Genomic DNA, 17,774 nt, shown 5'->3' on the forward strand with positions numbered 1-17,774 from the left:
CATAACAGGATGGAAGGCAGGGAGGCCAGTAGTTCTGGTAGAAACAGCAGGTGGAGATCTTCATTACTACTTATTTGTTGCTTTTAATAAAATAAGTGAGCTCATTAGCTTAAGGGTGTGGAGGAATGAGGAGTATAAGAGGTTTGAAGAAAGAAGAAAAAATGGAATGGTGGTCTCAGACAGCGAAAGGGCAAACTGACTAAGAAAATGTAGGAAGATGATCAGGCAAATTTAAGGGCTTACTTGAGGTTTGCAGTAAATTGAAGGAAAGAGCAGTCAGCATGGTTGTGTGTTAGTCCAGCTGCTTTCTCAGACTGAAGACCAGAGTAGGCTGAGAATTGGATTTAAATAGGACTGTGGGAGGGAGAGGAGCAAGGAAGTTGAGAGTATAGGGGATGATTAGCATGACAGATGATGGAATCTGAGCTAGACAAAGAGGCAAAATCCAGCCTGAGAAGGTGAAAAGGTGGAAAGGTTTGGTAAGAATGTTTTGGAAGTCCTGGTGGTGTTGAAGAGTTGTTCAAATTAGAGTAGAAGGAGTGAGCTAGAAAGATAGGAGGTGGTGGTCAGAGTGTGGAACACCTAAAATAGTTTTTGTTGTTGTTGTTACAGTTGTTTTGTTTTGGGGAGGGTTTGGGGTTTTTTGTTTTGTTTTTTCCTTTGGTAAGTGGTAGAGATTTTGGTAATGGCAAAGTCTAAGATAACACCGTAGAAGTGGGTGGCTGAGGTGGGATAGCTCATTTGAGGTGAGAGGTCAAGGCCTAGGTATTGAACAGATAGATTATCCCTGTCAGTGATTTCTAATGTTTTTGCTCTCACATCTCCTAAAATTTATTTTTAAAAACTATGTACATCTTACACATACATAGGCCTCTAAAATGTTTTCTGTTAAGCTTAAATGATTACAAAGAATGTAATTTCTGGCATATTATCTATACTGGCAATTTAAAATAAAACCAACACTCTTAAATATATTCAATGGAATATAAATGCCATACATACATTTTTAAAATGTACAAACAGAATTTAAGATTGCTTTCCCCCTGAAGTTGTATTTTCACTCTACTTCCCTGACAGAATATCATTCTAATGTAATATATTTTTATTCTTAAGTCTTTTGTTGATTACCCTATTATAATTCTTTGCAACAAAAGTACACATGTCTCTAAGTTATAAATATTTTCTGAATTGAGTATTACAATTATTAGTTCACAGTTGATTAAAACAAATTTTTATAATTATTAAAAATAGGTAAAACTGTACTGAACATGAGAAAGATTAGGGAGTAGATTATACCGTCCTTTGAGTAAAAGAGGTTTCCTAGTATCAGAAAATGTTCAAATGTTCCTTATGGCACCCAGACGTTTTTAAAACTTCAGATAACTAAGTGGGTTGCTCTCAACCCAGTAAGTACATCATACAAGTTGTTCAAGACCTTAAGGAAGCACGGGGAGTACAAAGTTGGTCCTTTTTCACTGTTTTAGAACTTAGAGCTCTCCAGCAGCTTGTAAAATTTGAGGTAATGTATCACAGTAGGATGGTGGCAGGGTGAGAGATTTGCCACCACCCCTCTGTCTTTTTTTTTGTAGAATGGGAGGATGATTGTGAAAAAGAAGAAGGAAATTCTCCTTTTGCACAATCATCCTTAAGTGGACATGATAACTTATTCTTATCTGAATAAACTTTAAACTATTCTCAAAATAGCTTTACACTCCAAATAGATTTATAGAGACGTGCAGGAGCTGTTATATACACATACGCATACACACACACTCACACATGTACTCACACCAAGGCACCAAAGCTACTTTAACTTAATAATTTAATTATTTTATCATTCATAGCTATTAAGCTTCCTGAATAACCCAACTTCTTAAGAGGTGAAACAAACTAAAGGACAGATTTCCTACTCTCTCACTAAGCTGTTCTAGAAATGGCAAACTTCGAACCCTGTCGGTGACCCTGTCTGATGTTATAAGGTTAAATGGAAAACATTCAAGGCAATCATCTACCCCTTTTCTCCGGAAGTCCTGTGCTTCACACACAATTTAGGTTTTAGTACTACCTACAGATGGTATTTCCCTACCTTTTCATAGAAATTTTTTACCATGACGTAGTTAGGCAATTTTTACTTTTCAGTAAACGCATTTTACAGAAAAAAATTATGTTAATTACTCTGAAATAACAATGAGAATCTCCAAGGAAAACAGTTTAATTCATCTTTATAGGTTCTCGAGCTAAAGGAGCATCATGACTTTAAGTCCTAATAAACTTCTGAGTCCACTGGGAGCATAAGATTGTTGCCTAGAGGTCCCATCTCACAACATCTACCTAACCCAAATGGTAATAATAAAATGTGATTTAAATTCAGATCCTCATTATCACTTGCCTGTTGTAGTCCATGATTTCCCAGAAATAGGCACAAAATCATTAACAGTGTTCTTTTCTGGAGTCTCCCTTTCTTGCATCCCTTTGAAATCTAGGCCAATTCTATCTATCAAGAAACTGAACAAGTTATTTTCAAAACTGAGCTGATAGATTAGATTATCTAACCCAATAGATACTTGACACACAATTGTTATTTGAATAGTATTGTTATTTGTTGCATAAGATTTGTTTAGGAAGGTTTTAAACACGTACATTCCTCCCAATTAAATGTACCCAACTGAGTGTTACTCTCTAATTAAAGAAAGAAGATAAGATATCCCTATCCCTGATACCTTTAAACAATGGTAAAAATGGCATCAAGACCACAGTACTGGGGATATAGGAAAGGAGGAGCCGAAGGTGTACCTCCCTATACACTATAAGTACATGATGTATTTGAATATGATCCCCTCTTTCATGGTGTAGTTTAGGACAATATTCTCAAACTATGTTTGAAAGGACCCTACCTCCTCAGGATATGAACAAGTATTATAGGAGGGAATGTGGCAAGATTTCTCAGAACCTTTAATATGTACCTTCTAACTCTCCAAGAGAGGGGATATACTATGCAAAGTGCCTCGGCTTTCTTCAGCATATTAGCATTCCACGGTCCAGGAAATACTTTTGAAACTCTGGTTTGGGGCATAATCTCACTCCAAGGCAAAGGATGTTGCAGAGTTATCACAGGAAGGCTCTCCTGGTTCTGGACAGATACTTTTACAAATCATTTTTTCACATTCTACTTAAATTATCTTTAAATCTTCATATTAATGTCAAAAGCCAGGATAAGGCAGGTCTAAAATGGGAAAGTACTTCAAGGAAACAAATGAGATACAGTTTATGCATGGGCATTATTTGCAAATGACCCTGTACAGCAATATTCCCTTTCTTGGCGTAGTATTTGCTTCTTTGCCCCCTCAGTAGTATAGAGCTTAGTGGACCTTAACAAGTAAAGGAAAGATTCAATATCTGGGAAAAACAGTAAACTGTCAATCTTAATCCTGGATGTATAGTAGTATAAAAATCTACCTTTACCGACTATTTGAAACTCACTGGATTAATCACTTGTTAAAAGTATTTAAGCAAGTACTGCAAACTCCCTCACATATAGCCACACACACTCAAAAGCTTTACAAACTGCTTTACAAAGATCCTAAGTCACTCGTTAGCTTAAAATGATAAAAAGTCTTGTTTTGAGATCTTTAAATGACATAAAACTAGTATTTAAAAAAAGTTGTTTAACCAATTAACTCCAAACAATTAAGCTTTTAACCTAATATTGAAAAGTGAAATATAATGAGTTTAAGATGAATTTTAACACAGTGAAGACAAATGGAAAGAAAAATGCTTTAGACCCCTCTATCTTTTTTCATTCTCTTAACTAGCCATGGGAAAAGTTTCCTTAGTTTTCACTCTGCAATTAGAAAAGTGCTGGATTGTCAATTCCACTAAATTACACCTTAAATTTTGTCAGAATTATCCCAAAGTAACAGTAAACTGATGGAGAAAACCTTCTATGCGATATTCAAACACCACAAATTCAAAGCAAAGCTATTACAAAGTTTTTGTAGTCAAAACTGAAGAACTTTTCAGTCACTGTTTTGCTACAGTGCTTTGTAATTATTTTTCTAATCTTAAGAATTACTTTTCTCAGATTGATGGGAAATGAAAGTTTGCAATCAAGAAGTAAAATATGCTAAAGAACATAGAAGAAAATTTCTAATATTTGGGGGATGTCGTCATGTCTTAGGAAGGAACAAAACAGCATTATAAGTTAGTCTTAAAGGTTTGGAATTGCTGTATTCTACCATTTTACTTCCTTGCTAAGTATAACAACAGCAGGTTTTTCTATTGGTACCAAAAATCATTACTTCCCATTGAGGTAAGATTCCATATTACTAATCTTACCCCTGACCACCTGGAGACAAAGCTAGCCACCTGGTCTAACACATTTGTTCATGTGTGGGAAGTTTCTAAGATTAGTGTACTGTATAAATAAGGGCTCTGGTCAAACAAAGTCATTAGATCCTGCTGTTCAAAGCAAGTATATAGCAAAACACTGCTATATGAACACAGTTTTATAAAATGGGGAAGAAAAAAAAAATCCACGTATTAAAAAACCATACACTGAAGCACAAGCATTAGGTCCTCTCTTAGAATCTATTTATTATTAACCTAGGCACAAATTTGACCAAATGATTTTTCAACACACAACAAATTAAAAGAGGGGTACAAACTACAAGGCAGACAGCTTAGAAGCCAGAAGAATGAAAAACTTTAAAAGAAGCCAAATTTATTTTAAAAACCAGTTTGAGGCAAGTATGGGAGCAAATAGTCCTCCATACTGGAGATTTATGGATATCATTGTATAATGACATGGTGCTGAGTCAAAGAATGACTACATTAAATATTTGCGTATATCCTACAATCTACCACCCGTCTGTCAGTTTGACATACTGTGGTGGCTTGCATGTTGCTGTGATACTGGAAGCTACTGTATTTCAAATATCAGCAGAATCACCCATGGTGGACAGGTTTCAGCAGAGCTTCCAGACTGAGAGTAGGAAGAAAGGCCTGGTGACCTGGTGATCTATTTCTGAAAATTAGCAAATGAAAACACTATGGATCACAACAGAATATTGTCAGACTGGACTCATACATGCCAACAATAGTGAAGATGGTGCAGGACCAGGGACCGTTTTATTCTGTTATATATGAGTCTGAGCCTAATCAATGGCAGCTAACAATATGTCCTACTATATTTCAAAAAGGATTTAAGGACATATTTAAGAAGGCAGGAAAATTTTTATCCAATGCATTTAAAATCTGAACAATTACTTTAGTGCTTATAGGTGCACAACTATCCCAAATACTCTGCTATATGAAAAATCTCATTCCTTCAGTGTTTATGACAGACATGTTAACAAATTTGTAAAAAAATTGGAATGAATTTTTGTTTTTTATACTGGAGACTGCTAAGTCAAGAATCCACAAGCAAGTAACTGAAGAAGTTAGCTGGATAATTCTGAGGATTTTTTTCAGGTCTGGAATGCTGGGCTCAAAAGCAGTGATATGACAAGGTCAGCCCAGCAAATCTCTCTCAACTGCCAAAGACAGGCGCTCAAAACCTTTCAATGGCTTCACAAATTTTCTATCATAGCTTCTAAGAGCACTTTGCACCCTGTGCTCAAATGCTCTGCTCTAGTCAAATTGCAAGCGTGTTCTCCTTCCTCCCCCGAGTCTCTGCCTGCCTCACTTTTCCTTTCTGGTCCCTGCTCAAAGATCACTTCTTTAGAAAGACCTTCTTCAATCACCATAATTAAAAGACTCACACCCCTTTCCATTCATCTTCTATCCCGTTACTCTTTGCTTTCCTTTTTCCCCTATTACCTGATATTATAGAGATCTGACTCTCCTACTAGAATGTATGGTCCATAAACTGAGATTTTTTTTTTTTTAATATCACCACTGCTTAGAACAGTGCTGGGCGTGGGGGAAGCAGCAGTCAAGTTTATCAGTTCAATAAATGAATATGGCTACATGATGGCAAGGAGCCCTAGTGGTGTAGTGGTTAAGCGCTCAGCTGCTTGCTAACGGAAGAGTTGGTGGTTTGAACCCACCAGCCACTCTGTGGGAGAAAGATGTGGCAGTCTGCTTCCGTAGATTATAGCCTTGGAAACCCTACAGGGCAGTTCTACTCTGTCCTACGGGGTAGCTCTAAGTCAGAATCAATTAGACGACACACAACAACATATATGCTTCAGAGATACACAAACCTGGACATGGAGACTCTACCAGCTGTTTTCAATAGGTTCAAATTTTTAATATATGGCAATGGTTTCAAAGCTTTTCTGCACATTAGAATCACCTGGGGATCTTTTAGAAATTCTAAAGCTAAAGCCACATTCCAAATGAATTAGATCACACTATCTAGGGGTGATGCACAGGTATCAGTGTCTGTATGAATCTTTTTGAAGCTCTGTAGGTAATTTCAACGTGAAACGTTTGGGAATCACTGGCATATAGTATGAGTGGTAACCATGTGAGATAGTATATGAGATCTGTAATACTTAAAAAAAAAAAAAAATCCCAGTCATAATGTTATACAAACTTAAGACTTCCATCTCCTATGTGGTTCAGAAACAAAAAGAAATTCATAGAAATAAAACTGTTTCAAACATTAAGTCTTAACAGAGAGCACATCCTCCAGGGCCTTCCAGGTTTGTTTTACTGTCAAATCTAATCCAAAGTTGGGTACTTCTATTAGGAAGTTTATTTTTTTCCAGATGCTGAGGCAAATTTATGTATGAAAAAGTGCTGACATCTACATATGTCACATCTGAATGCTTTTGGAGGCTTTGGACATACTGATATTTTTAATGGTGTCAGGTAAATAGCTGTAATCACTCAACCAAAATGTTATTGTCTTATGAAAGGATTTCTTTACAACTCAACTAAACAACAGTAAAATAAATTCTTATTCATGCTGTCCAATATTTCTTGCTCAAGAAGTAATATAAATCAACTGGCTCTAGTCATTATTCAAAATATCCTTACGATAGAAGCTAATCAAATACTGTACATTTACCCTGTCCCTAAGCTTGCCTTTAAACTTCTGTCTTCATACCTCTGACTGAAGAACAAAATTAATGAAAGAAAAAGATGGGTCATTTCATTATCAAATTCCTAAAATCCTCACTACAGTGCAAATATGATGGATTTGAAAACAGCCATGGAGGTACTTAAGCCAATCTCATTTTATAAATGAGTGACCTGACACCCAGACAAGGTGAAATGACATGCCTAAAAGTCACACAGGAGAGCAAGCAGACAGGGTTTTTCACATGTTAATCAATAATCAAGATTGTCAGATTAGGAAGAAATGACGAATAGAAAGCATGTTACCCACACAGATCTAAGGGGCAGCCAGTTTGCTGCCCACAAAGAACAACAACAAAAAAATCCAAACACATGGAGGTGTATCTGTCAAGTGCTGATCGTTAAAATACTAGAATCTTGGAAAATTCAATTTACAATACATTATTAATTGCCTTGTTATAATGAAATTAGTTCATTCAAGGTAAAAACATCAAACAGCACCAATACCAGAAAGAAGGCATATACACTATTAGTTAAAATAATGTATAATCACTGATTGGGACAGAAATAATGAACTATCACCACTAGCAAAAGTATTTAAAATAACTGTTTGACATAAATGCAGTATTTAAAGACTAATATATGCCCTTTTCCCACTGATAGGACTGTGGCTAGATATCCCAGCAGTGGACCACATGGGAAAAATTATTAAATAAGATTGCTCAACCTTGAACCATGATACTGTATAACACAAATTTTGCCAGTATAAACCAATGGCAGTATTTTTGGTATTCTAACTACTCTTGACTGTTCCAGTTAAAACAAAGCAAAATGAAAAACAACTCCCTTTATTAAACGTTTATCTATGAAGAAGCAGCAAGGCATTTACAAATGGGCTACTGACAGTGTATCAAAATGCTACTAAGGAAAATACAGCAGCAAATACTCTAATAAGAGCACATTATTCCACGTGGAATCCCAAATTATTCTTCTCTCTAGTTCCTTAAATTCCTAGAAGACTAGAGATGAGCCAAGTACATGTATAAATGGGACAAGGGAGAAAGCAGCTGTAAATGGGATAGTGTTCATATTTTAAATTACTCAAGATAATTCGATGCTGACAGAGAAATCCAACTATATCTCGATTTTCTAAGTATGTAGAACTAGAATGGTAGCAAAACTTTGGTGTCTGCCAAAAAAAATAACATTGCGATTTTAAGTGAAAATGAAATAGGCATAGTTTGTGAAGTTTTTATAATGTTCACACCACCCTCTCCCTATTCCCTGTTCTTTTCATGAGGTGATCTGAAGACTACCTGGTTTAAAATATTTGGTAATTCAGTGCAGAAAATTAAGGTCACAGACAAAGTACAACAACTTTTAATACACCAATATTAATGATTAAAAATTATTGCATAGTCTTATGCATTTACCCTAAAATATTTTCTGAAAGTAAATGAATTATATAAAAGACAAATAACCCTTTAAAATGTGGATGGGCCTTTACTACCTCGATCTTCTATCTTTTTTTGTCTTTTCAGTACTTTTGTCCATTGTTTTCTCATTATCTCCCCTGCACTTTGGGCAATACCATTTCCCCTTTGGTTTATAGGTAAGTGAAACACATGAAAAGTGAAACCATTCAATTGGACACTGTTCATTGTCACATCCTATCATTTCCCCATAAGACACTTGGTTGCATAAACAGTATGTAGGTTCATTAGGATCTATTGCAAATTCAACAGGTGAAGCTTCCCTTTCCTGTTTGGCCTTGGAACGTTTCTTTTTCTTGGCTGACTTGGATTTCTTTTCTTTAGGTGGCTGATCATCACAGTCTTCAATCCCATTTGTCATGTGACATAAATCACGGCTTTCACTGGTTCTCTGTCTGCGGGGTCTTCTCGAAGATCTTTCTGGCTGGCTGGAATCTACCTTTGCTTTATCTGAGGCTCTTTCACTTTCAGCAGGATCTTGGAAACACTGTGAATGCAACTCCATTTGTCTTGCCCGATTTTCCACCAATTCGAGCATCTGTGTGACAATCTGAATTTTTTCATCTCCCAATTCTTGACTATTGATTAATGCTCTCTGGAGATGCTGCTGTAGGCGTTTTTTCTGGTTTAAATCATCTTCTTTTTTATATCTTTCATAGACATCATCAATTTCCTTTAATGTTTCTAAAAAAAGGAAAAGAAAAATCAGAACATTATCATGTGTTAGCACATAACATTTTTCCAGTTATTTTGCACAGAATTGATAAAGTTAGAACTGAAATCAAAACCACACTTTTCTATAGTATGTATACATTAAAAACATTATTTCCCATACAAAAGATCATGTTATCCAGTATGAAAATATATTTAGAAATAAACTAATGAAAACAAAGAACACAAAACTCTAATATTCATTAATCTATATTAAAAAAAAGAGTTGTGTGGCTAATTAATAATCAAAAACACTGTAGGCCACGTTATAGCTTACCTAGTGCCATATCACCTATACTTCATTTGAACTTCAAAACAATCCTATATATAAAATTAGCACAGCTATCAAACTTGAAAAGTTTCCAGGACTAAACTACAGATTACTGTCCAACTCCGTTGGATTTACAGTTCAATCAATGGCTTGCTACATGACTCCAGAGATATTCTATACCTTCACTTTCATACCATAACCCTAGACATTCTTTAACAAAATAGACATAAGTAACTTTTAGGTTCCTGTAGCATTAGTTTTAATAACTCTTTTATTTTAGAATCACATGGGAAATTCTGAAAATCAAACTATTTCCAGAGTAGGTTCAGGGTCTGGCATCAACTAACAGAGTCACTAATAAAATTACAGTAAAGTCAGCATTGGATCACTCTGCCTTTTGTAGATAACTCAGCAGTTGGTTCCAAGCTGTTTAAACTGCTGATGTAGGTATTGTATAGGAAGCAGAACACTTAACTAAATCAAATAAAATAGCTGAATTACTAGAAGGTATATAAAAATAAGGAAATACAGTTTCAAATGGCATAAAAAATTTACTTAAAATTTGTTTTATTCAAATCTGTCCTATTTCTTACCCTTAAGAGATATAATGTTATCTGAAAGAGTTCAGTCTAACTAAAAAGTGGAGAAATAAAAATTAACATACTATTGTTATATATTCCAATATTACTTATTACTCTATAGATGAGACCAGGAATGTTAGACAAATTATATTGACACACTGGGGCTGTCTGTGAGGTGACACAAAGCAAATATTCAATACCACTCTTATGAATTAGCTCCTCCCTGAAACCTGTGCGTACTCATACTTGATGGACAGTTGTTTAACCTGGGACACACAACAAAGCATCACCAGTTTTTAGGGTACTCAGCCCTGGTGGCGCAATGATTAAGCACTCAGCTGCTAACCAAAAGGTTGATGTTTTGAACCCACTTAGCGGCTCTGCAGAAGACAGACCTGGTAATCTGCTTCTGTAAAGACTACAGCCAAGAAAATCCTATAGGGCAGTTCTACTCTGTCCCGTGCGGTCACTATGAGTTGGAACCAACTTGATGGCATCCAAGAACAACATAACTGCATACCCTATTTTTGAACAAAGCTCATATCTGTCCTATTTGCCCAGTGAAGCATCTAAGTGAATTTTTTAATAACCTAATTTTCCTCCAGGAAAAGTAAGGAAACTAGATGTTTCCCCCTACAGGACATAAAATTTGAGGATTAAAGAAAAAATTAAAAAAGATAAACCTCATTTCAAATATTGTATATTTAATAATCAGGAGTTAGAAGCTAATTACAATATATATCACAGTAGCAGATTGATACTGTTGTTGTTAGGTGCCGTCATGTCATTTCTTGTAATAGTGACCCTATTACAACAGAAGTAAACACTGCCTGGTCCTACCGTCCTCACAATTGTTGCTATGCTTAAGCCCACTGTTGCCACCACTATGTCAATCCATCTCATTGAAGGTCTTCCTTCTCACCATCCTCCCTTCCAAGGAGCATTCTGGCTATACTTCTTTCAAGACAGATTTGTTTATTCTTGTGGCAGTCCATGGTATATTCAATATTCTTCACCAATATCATAATTTGAAGGCATGACTTCTTCTTTGGCCTTCCTTATTCATAGTCCAGCTTTTTGCATGCATATGAGGTGAACAAAAATACCATGGCTTGGGTACACTGATACTACTCACTGCTGTAGAGTCAACAGTGACCCTGTAAGGCAGCAGAACTGCGCCATAGGGTTTCCAAGGAGTGGCTGGTGGATTCAAACTGCTGACCTTTTGGTTAGCAGCCAAGCTGTTAATCACTGCCACCAGGGCACCTCTCGTTGACACATGAGATAAAAATTCATATTTTTAAACACCTTAATTATGTGGTGGAAGAAAGGAAATTGACGTTTATTGAACCCCTTCTATGTGACATAGATTTGAGAAAGCCATTATTTCCACACGGGAAGAAACTGAAACTCAAGAGGTAAAAAACCCTGACTTTGAACTCAGCCAGCGTGTGTGTGTCTAACTTCAAATTTTATGCACTTTCTAAGCCACATTGAAAACGCTTGCTATTACAAATAAAATTTTAGTTCAAAGGTTGTTATTTACCTAGGAAATTATGAACAAAAATACTGGTACAACAGAAGTTCTTAATAGCCATATCCCATAGTAAATACCTCATTTAATTGTTTTCTTCTTTATTTTAAAAGTTCTTCAGTAATTTCTGAAAGTGCCTCAAATAGGTAGGAAGGAAATCTGTCTATACAATTCATATCAGTACTAATTCCCTTTTCCTCTAACAGAGATCAGTCCTATCAACCATATGGGTTCAGAAGACAGAGATAAATTACGGATCCCAAAACAGAGACACCTAAATGCAGGCCAGAAAATGTCATCCCAGAAGTCGGCTCCTTTAGAGACTGAATCATAGCATCAGTGACTTGTCTAGGAAAACAGAGAGTGGGTCCAAGAAGTTATCTTTAAAGTCTATACGGGTGCTTTCCCATTATGTAAAAGGTCTGTTTCTAGATTTAGGGTTAAATTAGACGCACAGCAGCTCCGCATTTAAACTTCTCCCCTAGTAACGCCTAGTCCACCAATAGTAAACGAGAAACGATACTCTGGAAGAAAGGTTGGAGCCTGGTGGCACAGTGGTTAAGAGCTACAGCGAGCTATGGCTGCTAACCAAAAGGTCGGCAGTCAGAATCTACCAGCCGCTCCTTGGAAACCCTATGGGGCAGTTCTACTCTGTCCTATAGGGCCGCTATGAGTCGGAATCGAGTTGACAGCAATGGGGTACCCTAAGAAAGGCTGATTCTCTGTCCCAGCTTCTTGGGTCTCACCACAAATGGTGGTTTTCGCTTCATCACCTAAATTTGTTCGAGGAAGAACCAAGGGGTGAAGGGACGCCAGGCGGTTGCCCAGTCAACCAACCCATTTCCTCCTGGGGCCCGGAAGTGACACAAGGCCGGAATCTACGCAGTACTAGGGTCAGCGACGGTCCCAAGAGTTGTGTCCCCGTCGTGATTCAGTGATTGGAAAGCAGAGTCGAAAAATCACAACAAACATGTTGTAAAATCCAACACTGGCTTTTCTCAGGCAAAGAGGGGAACGGACTCCTATATCCCCCCAACCTGCCAGCTCCACCCAAGCCCTCCTGTGACCAGCCATTTTCGTGGGTGGCGGGAGCGCGCGTGCCCGCGCCCCCCCCATACTACGTCACTCCCGCAGGCCCCGCCCTGAGGGGCAAGGCGGCCCTCCCCGCCACACACACACACACCCCTCTAGTGCTTTCCCTGCGGGGGACCCCTCCTCTTTTAACCATTTGGTTTAAGGAGCCGGAAAAAGCTGCGGCACGGGGCAGCCCGGAACTTTCCCTGGGGCGAGAGTGAGGGGAACCGACTCCTCCATCTCGGAGTCGGGAGCCAGAGAAGAAGTGAAGGGACGGACCTCCCCAGAGTCTGCCTTCGCGGCCTTCCCTCGCCGGCTACCACCCCCCCCCCCTGCACGTTCCAATGCATCTGCTTTCCGGAGGTGGGAATCACCAGGCCACAGACACCAGCGGGATCCCGGCTCTGGCCGGCCGCTCCCTCCTATAGTCCCGCGCCTGGCCGCATACTCCCCCGCCGGGACAGGAGGCTTTGCGACACGGGGCAGGCAAGAGCCGGGACAAATGCTTGCAGCTTAAAATGGCTGATTCTCCTCCACAGCAGCTGCAGCCGCTGGGTCTGCAGCGGGGGCTGCCACGCGGCCTCCACCCCCACCCTTGAGACCCTACAGAAGTCCACGCCGATTGGCACCGGGGGGAGGGAGGGCCATGAACCCGGTCTCTAGTCCCTGTTCCACTTCCTACACACCAGACCCCAACGGTGCACTCGGAGAGGCTGTCACAGGAGAAAGGGAAAGTAGCACTTCCCGGAGCAGGCTTCAAGCAATCGCGCCCGGAGGCCAGCGGATCGGGTGAGGGGAAGGACATGCAGAGCGGCCTCGCGGCCCCTACCTTGGTATTTGTTATCCAGCTCTCGCAGCACAGACACGTTCCTCTGCATGTCGTGGGGCAGCGACTCCACACACTCGAGGTAGTCCTGCACGTAGCAGGTGAGAAGCCGGCTCCGCTCCCCGGTCAAGAGCGCGGCCGACGAGTACAGTTGCTGCTGCTGCTGCCCTAACATCCTGCCGCCGCTGCTGCTCCACGCCGCCGCCGCCGCCGCCGCCTCCGCATCCAGCAGCCACACATGCAACAGCGACGGCCACCGCGGGTCCTCCCCTCAGCAGCCCGGCGCCGCGGGGGCACCGGCGGCCGCTCAAGAGGGCACAGCTGAGTCCCCCGATCTCCGCTCCCCCCAGAAAAAGCCCTCACTCCCCGCCCCCGCGGTAACAAGCCCAGGGGCGGGGCGAGATCAGTATCCCCTCCTTTCTCTAGTCCCTCCCCAGGAATAGAGCAGCGGGGATCCCCCCAGCGGAGCTGGCGCTGGGTTCCCGGACGTTGGTACTTCCTGTTCCCTTCAGAGTCCTTAGATGCTACCGATGCCGTCTCGTAGTTCGGATCCCTATGACAAGCCCCTCGCTGCCCGCTTTTCTCCCAATCACCCTCGGTGCCTATCGGGGAGTCTCTCACTGGACCGCCCCCACCCCTCCGCCCGCAGCCGCCTCTGCGCCTGCGCAGGACTCATTCCTAATATGGACCGGGGCCCGCCCCTACCGCCCCAGCGAAAGGTTCGCATTCTCCCGCCTTCCCTCTGCCACTCGGGTGATTGGTTTGTCAACTCTTGGTTGTGGGGGAGGGTGCGGAGGGCGGCCAAACGGCAGGCTGCGCCCCGCCCCCTCTTAAAGGGGAAGTACTGCCTGCCTCTTCGCTCGATGTCAGAGTGGGACATGAGAGGGAAGGTGGCAGACTTCATCCTTCCGTCCTTCCCACTGGGAGAGGGAACCTGGCCCAGCTCACTTGGCCCGACTTTCTCCCCATTAGGTGGATCTAGCGTCGCCCCTCGTGAGCTTTAAAAAGAGCCGCAGGCTATCGCTTTTGGCTGCAATCTAGAGTGAGGTCTGCGGGGACTGCGGCCTAGCGGGGAGCGGGGCACGGCTCCCGGCATGCGCGGCGGCGCTTTTCCCGCGGCTGCTGCCGGCCGCCTCTGAGCTCCCTTTGCTTCGGTTCCTCCTGCTCGGACTTCCGGCCCACGGAGCACCGGGGCTCTAATAGGGAGGTAGGCAGTGCCCCTCTGCTCCCCCTGCGTTTTCTTTATCTTTTTCTCCGCACGTCTTACATCTCCATCCCGGCCTCAGGCATGCTTCCGCCCTTCCTTAGAGGCTGGAGGGCTCCAGGCGCCAACTTACGGTTCATATTTTGTCGTCCTACCCCACTCCAGGAACCCTCTGTTTAATTTAGGGAGAAGGGATGCAAGACTACCACTGTCCCGGAAACGCATTTGTCCCACCCACAAACCCATTGCCATCGAAGGGATTCCGACTCATAGCGACCCTGTAGGACAGAGTAGAACTACCCATAGGGCTTCCAAGGCTGTAATCTTTACGGAAGCTGACTGTCCCACAGACAACCCTTAAAACAAAACAAAACAGTTCTCGCGGTGCAGAACGTTTAAGCATTTTATGTCGGGCGAAGAACTTAAATTGGCGGAGTGAGGGGCACATCACCTTCCGATTTCATTTCACCCACTTCTACCCTAGGACTCGACCCACCGGCACACAACAACCCGAGGACTAACTAGCACGAGGGGGTGAGGAAAGAAGAGAAATGGAGATGATAGTAAAACCTTAATCAGGAATTGTGCTCACGGCTTTATCAAAGTGATCGACCATCAGGTTTTAATTTCTGTATAGCGTTCAGTGAAATGCCAGAGGAGCTAATTTTAGTTACAAATGGGCTGTAAGGATTTATCATAATGTGTGTTTTAGAAAGGAATAGGTATGAATAGGACGACTACACGGAGAGTTTTAATGAAATGCCTATGTAAACAAACCCTATTGTGAGTAGTATCTTTTAAGTGGAAAATGTGAGTGGTAAATTTGGATTTTCTTATATTCAGTTTACAACAGTGCACCATTATTTTGACCTATTTACAGCACTTTTAAAACAGCTGTTATTACTAAATAAATATTGACATGCTAGAGTCCCTAAAAGGCAAAGAGAAATCTAGATCTAGAGGAAATTTTAAATTTCAAGCTAAAATGAAGTACTTCAGAGAATTCCACATCTTGGAAACAACAAAAAATACTGCAAAAGACTGGGAGATTGTGTTAATTATCCCGTGACACTTTGAGATTTTGACTACTTGAACCATAAGTCAACCATTCACTCAGTGTATTGTGTTTCTGGCAACAGTCTTGGAATTTTATTGTTGTTATTCTTTCAGTCTTTCGGATTAAGCAGCCAGATCTTGTCAAAAACAAGTCACTGGTAAAAACTGAATTTTATTGCCTTTTACCTTAACCCCACTATTTTGGTTTCCTTATAGATTGGAATCAGCTAGTATTTATTGAAGGCACCAAAATAATGCAAGGTGTTTTGTTATTTATTCAGGTTAGACACAGAATGGACGTATGGATTTTATTCATTCTGACAAGTGATCTGCAGGCAGATATGGCACTTAGATAAAAACTAGAAGTGGGAAAAGGCAGTGATGCAGAATACCTAGAGTACTTGCTCCAGGAACCTAGAGGAAGATGAAAGGCAGGAAAGTTGAATATGAGGTAGGAGACTGTTCACAGCGTTGTTTTTACCTTTCATAATGTTGAACAGGCTGCAAGTAAACAAAAATTTAGAATATTTTTCAGCTGTATTGGCCTAAACCTGTAAAGTACACTCTAATATGTGCATGTGTGAGAGTTATTTCAGATGTGATTTCTTGGTATCTTAATTTACAAGGTTTCTCAAAGGCTCATTCCTGCCCATACTTGTGAAAGCAGCGCATGTGGGGAGAGTACTTACATGGGAAAAAAATTACCGTACCGTCCAAACCCAACTCTTGACCTTGGTTATTTATTAATGTCCTTTTTTTCCTAGTAGTCACTTAACTGGAAATGTTGAGCCTCTTCAAAATAGGTTTCCATACTCCCTGCTAAATACAAAATTAAAAAGTCCTCAACTCTCTGCCACATAGAAGTTGATTGGTGATATTTAATCCTATGAATAAAGCAAAGAGGCAGCTTATTTGCTCTTCATTGTGCTTTCCATCATAAAACAACTCTAAAAAAGATAGAACAAACTTCAGAAGTGTAAATCCAAATCAAACCCACTGCCGTCGAGTTGATTCTGACTCATAGCAACCCTATAGGACAGAGTAGAACTGCCCCATAGGGTTTCCAAGGCTGTTATCTGTACAGAAGCAGACTACCACATCTTTATTCCACGGAGCGGCTGGTGAGTTCTAACCATCAACCTTTCGATTAGTGGCAGAGTGCTTAACCACTGCACCACCAAGGCTCCTCCAAAAGTATAAATAGCCAATATTATTTCATTTATAACCCTCCATATTCCCTTATCCTTACTGGATTATTATCACTTTATCTATAAATACGTTAAATATGAATGGGTGAGAACAATTCTCTTTTTAAAAAAAATATATCCACTATACCATTATGTCAGCTAGAAAATTTTCTTAGTATCATTTAATATCTAGACAATTCAGGTCTCCATTGTGTCAGTTAATTTTTTTATGCTTGTTTTGATCAACAGGATCCAAATAAGTTCTACTCTTCCGTTTGGCTGGTGAGGTCTTTTCTAAACCAGGTAGAGGCAGTTAATTCCCTATGTAATTCAATGAGGCAGAGAGGAATGCTTTTCTAAGGAAGACACCTGTATGGTTGAAAAGCGCTCTTATAAATATGGGGGAATTCAAGAAAATTAATCACTTTAAAGTGTATCCTTGTATTAAAAGGTGACCAGTTGGTAGCCTGCTGCAGAAATGTATCTAATGCAAATAAATAAATCCTTAAAAGTCTAGGAGTCTGTATTAATTTAGAGTGTAATTTGTTGTAGAAGGTCCAGTGAAGCATTTTAAAAGTACTGAAAAAACAAAAACTTTAAATCATTTCAGTATTACAATTGGTAACTAAAAAACCAAAACAGAACAAAAAAACTAATATTCTGCACCTCCACTGAGCTTAGCTTTAAAGCATTTTTTATTGCTTTATTACATAAGTACAAAACCAAAACCAAACCCATTGCCGTCTAGTCGTTTCCAACTCTTAGCAACCCTCTAGGACAGAGTAGAACTGCCTTATAGGATTTACAAGGA

The 17,774-nt window shown here is 40.3% G+C and overlaps 1 protein-coding gene across 1 annotated transcript; it reads right to left on the reverse strand.

Annotated features, from left to right (window-relative positions):
- Window positions 1-6,497: 6,497 nt before the first annotated feature.
- Window positions 6,498-14,123, reverse strand: ING2 (inhibitor of growth family member 2). The gene is made up of 2 exons (XM_004389674.2): window positions 13,520-14,123; window positions 6,498-9,203 (listed from the first exon to the last, which is right to left on the reverse strand). Exons 1-2 carry the CDS (start codon window positions 13,689-13,691, stop codon window positions 8,533-8,535), a joined length of 843 nt encoding a protein of 280 aa, XP_004389731.1. The 5' UTR covers window positions 13,692-14,123; the 3' UTR covers window positions 6,498-8,532.
- Window positions 14,124-17,774: the final 3,651 nt, after the last annotated feature.

Source organism: Trichechus manatus, unplaced genomic scaffold (assembly GCF_000243295.1).
Source record: "Trichechus manatus latirostris isolate Lorelei unplaced genomic scaffold, TriManLat1.0 scaffold00254, whole genome shotgun sequence".
NCBI classification, from domain to species: domain Eukaryota; kingdom Metazoa; phylum Chordata; class Mammalia; order Sirenia; family Trichechidae; genus Trichechus; species Trichechus manatus.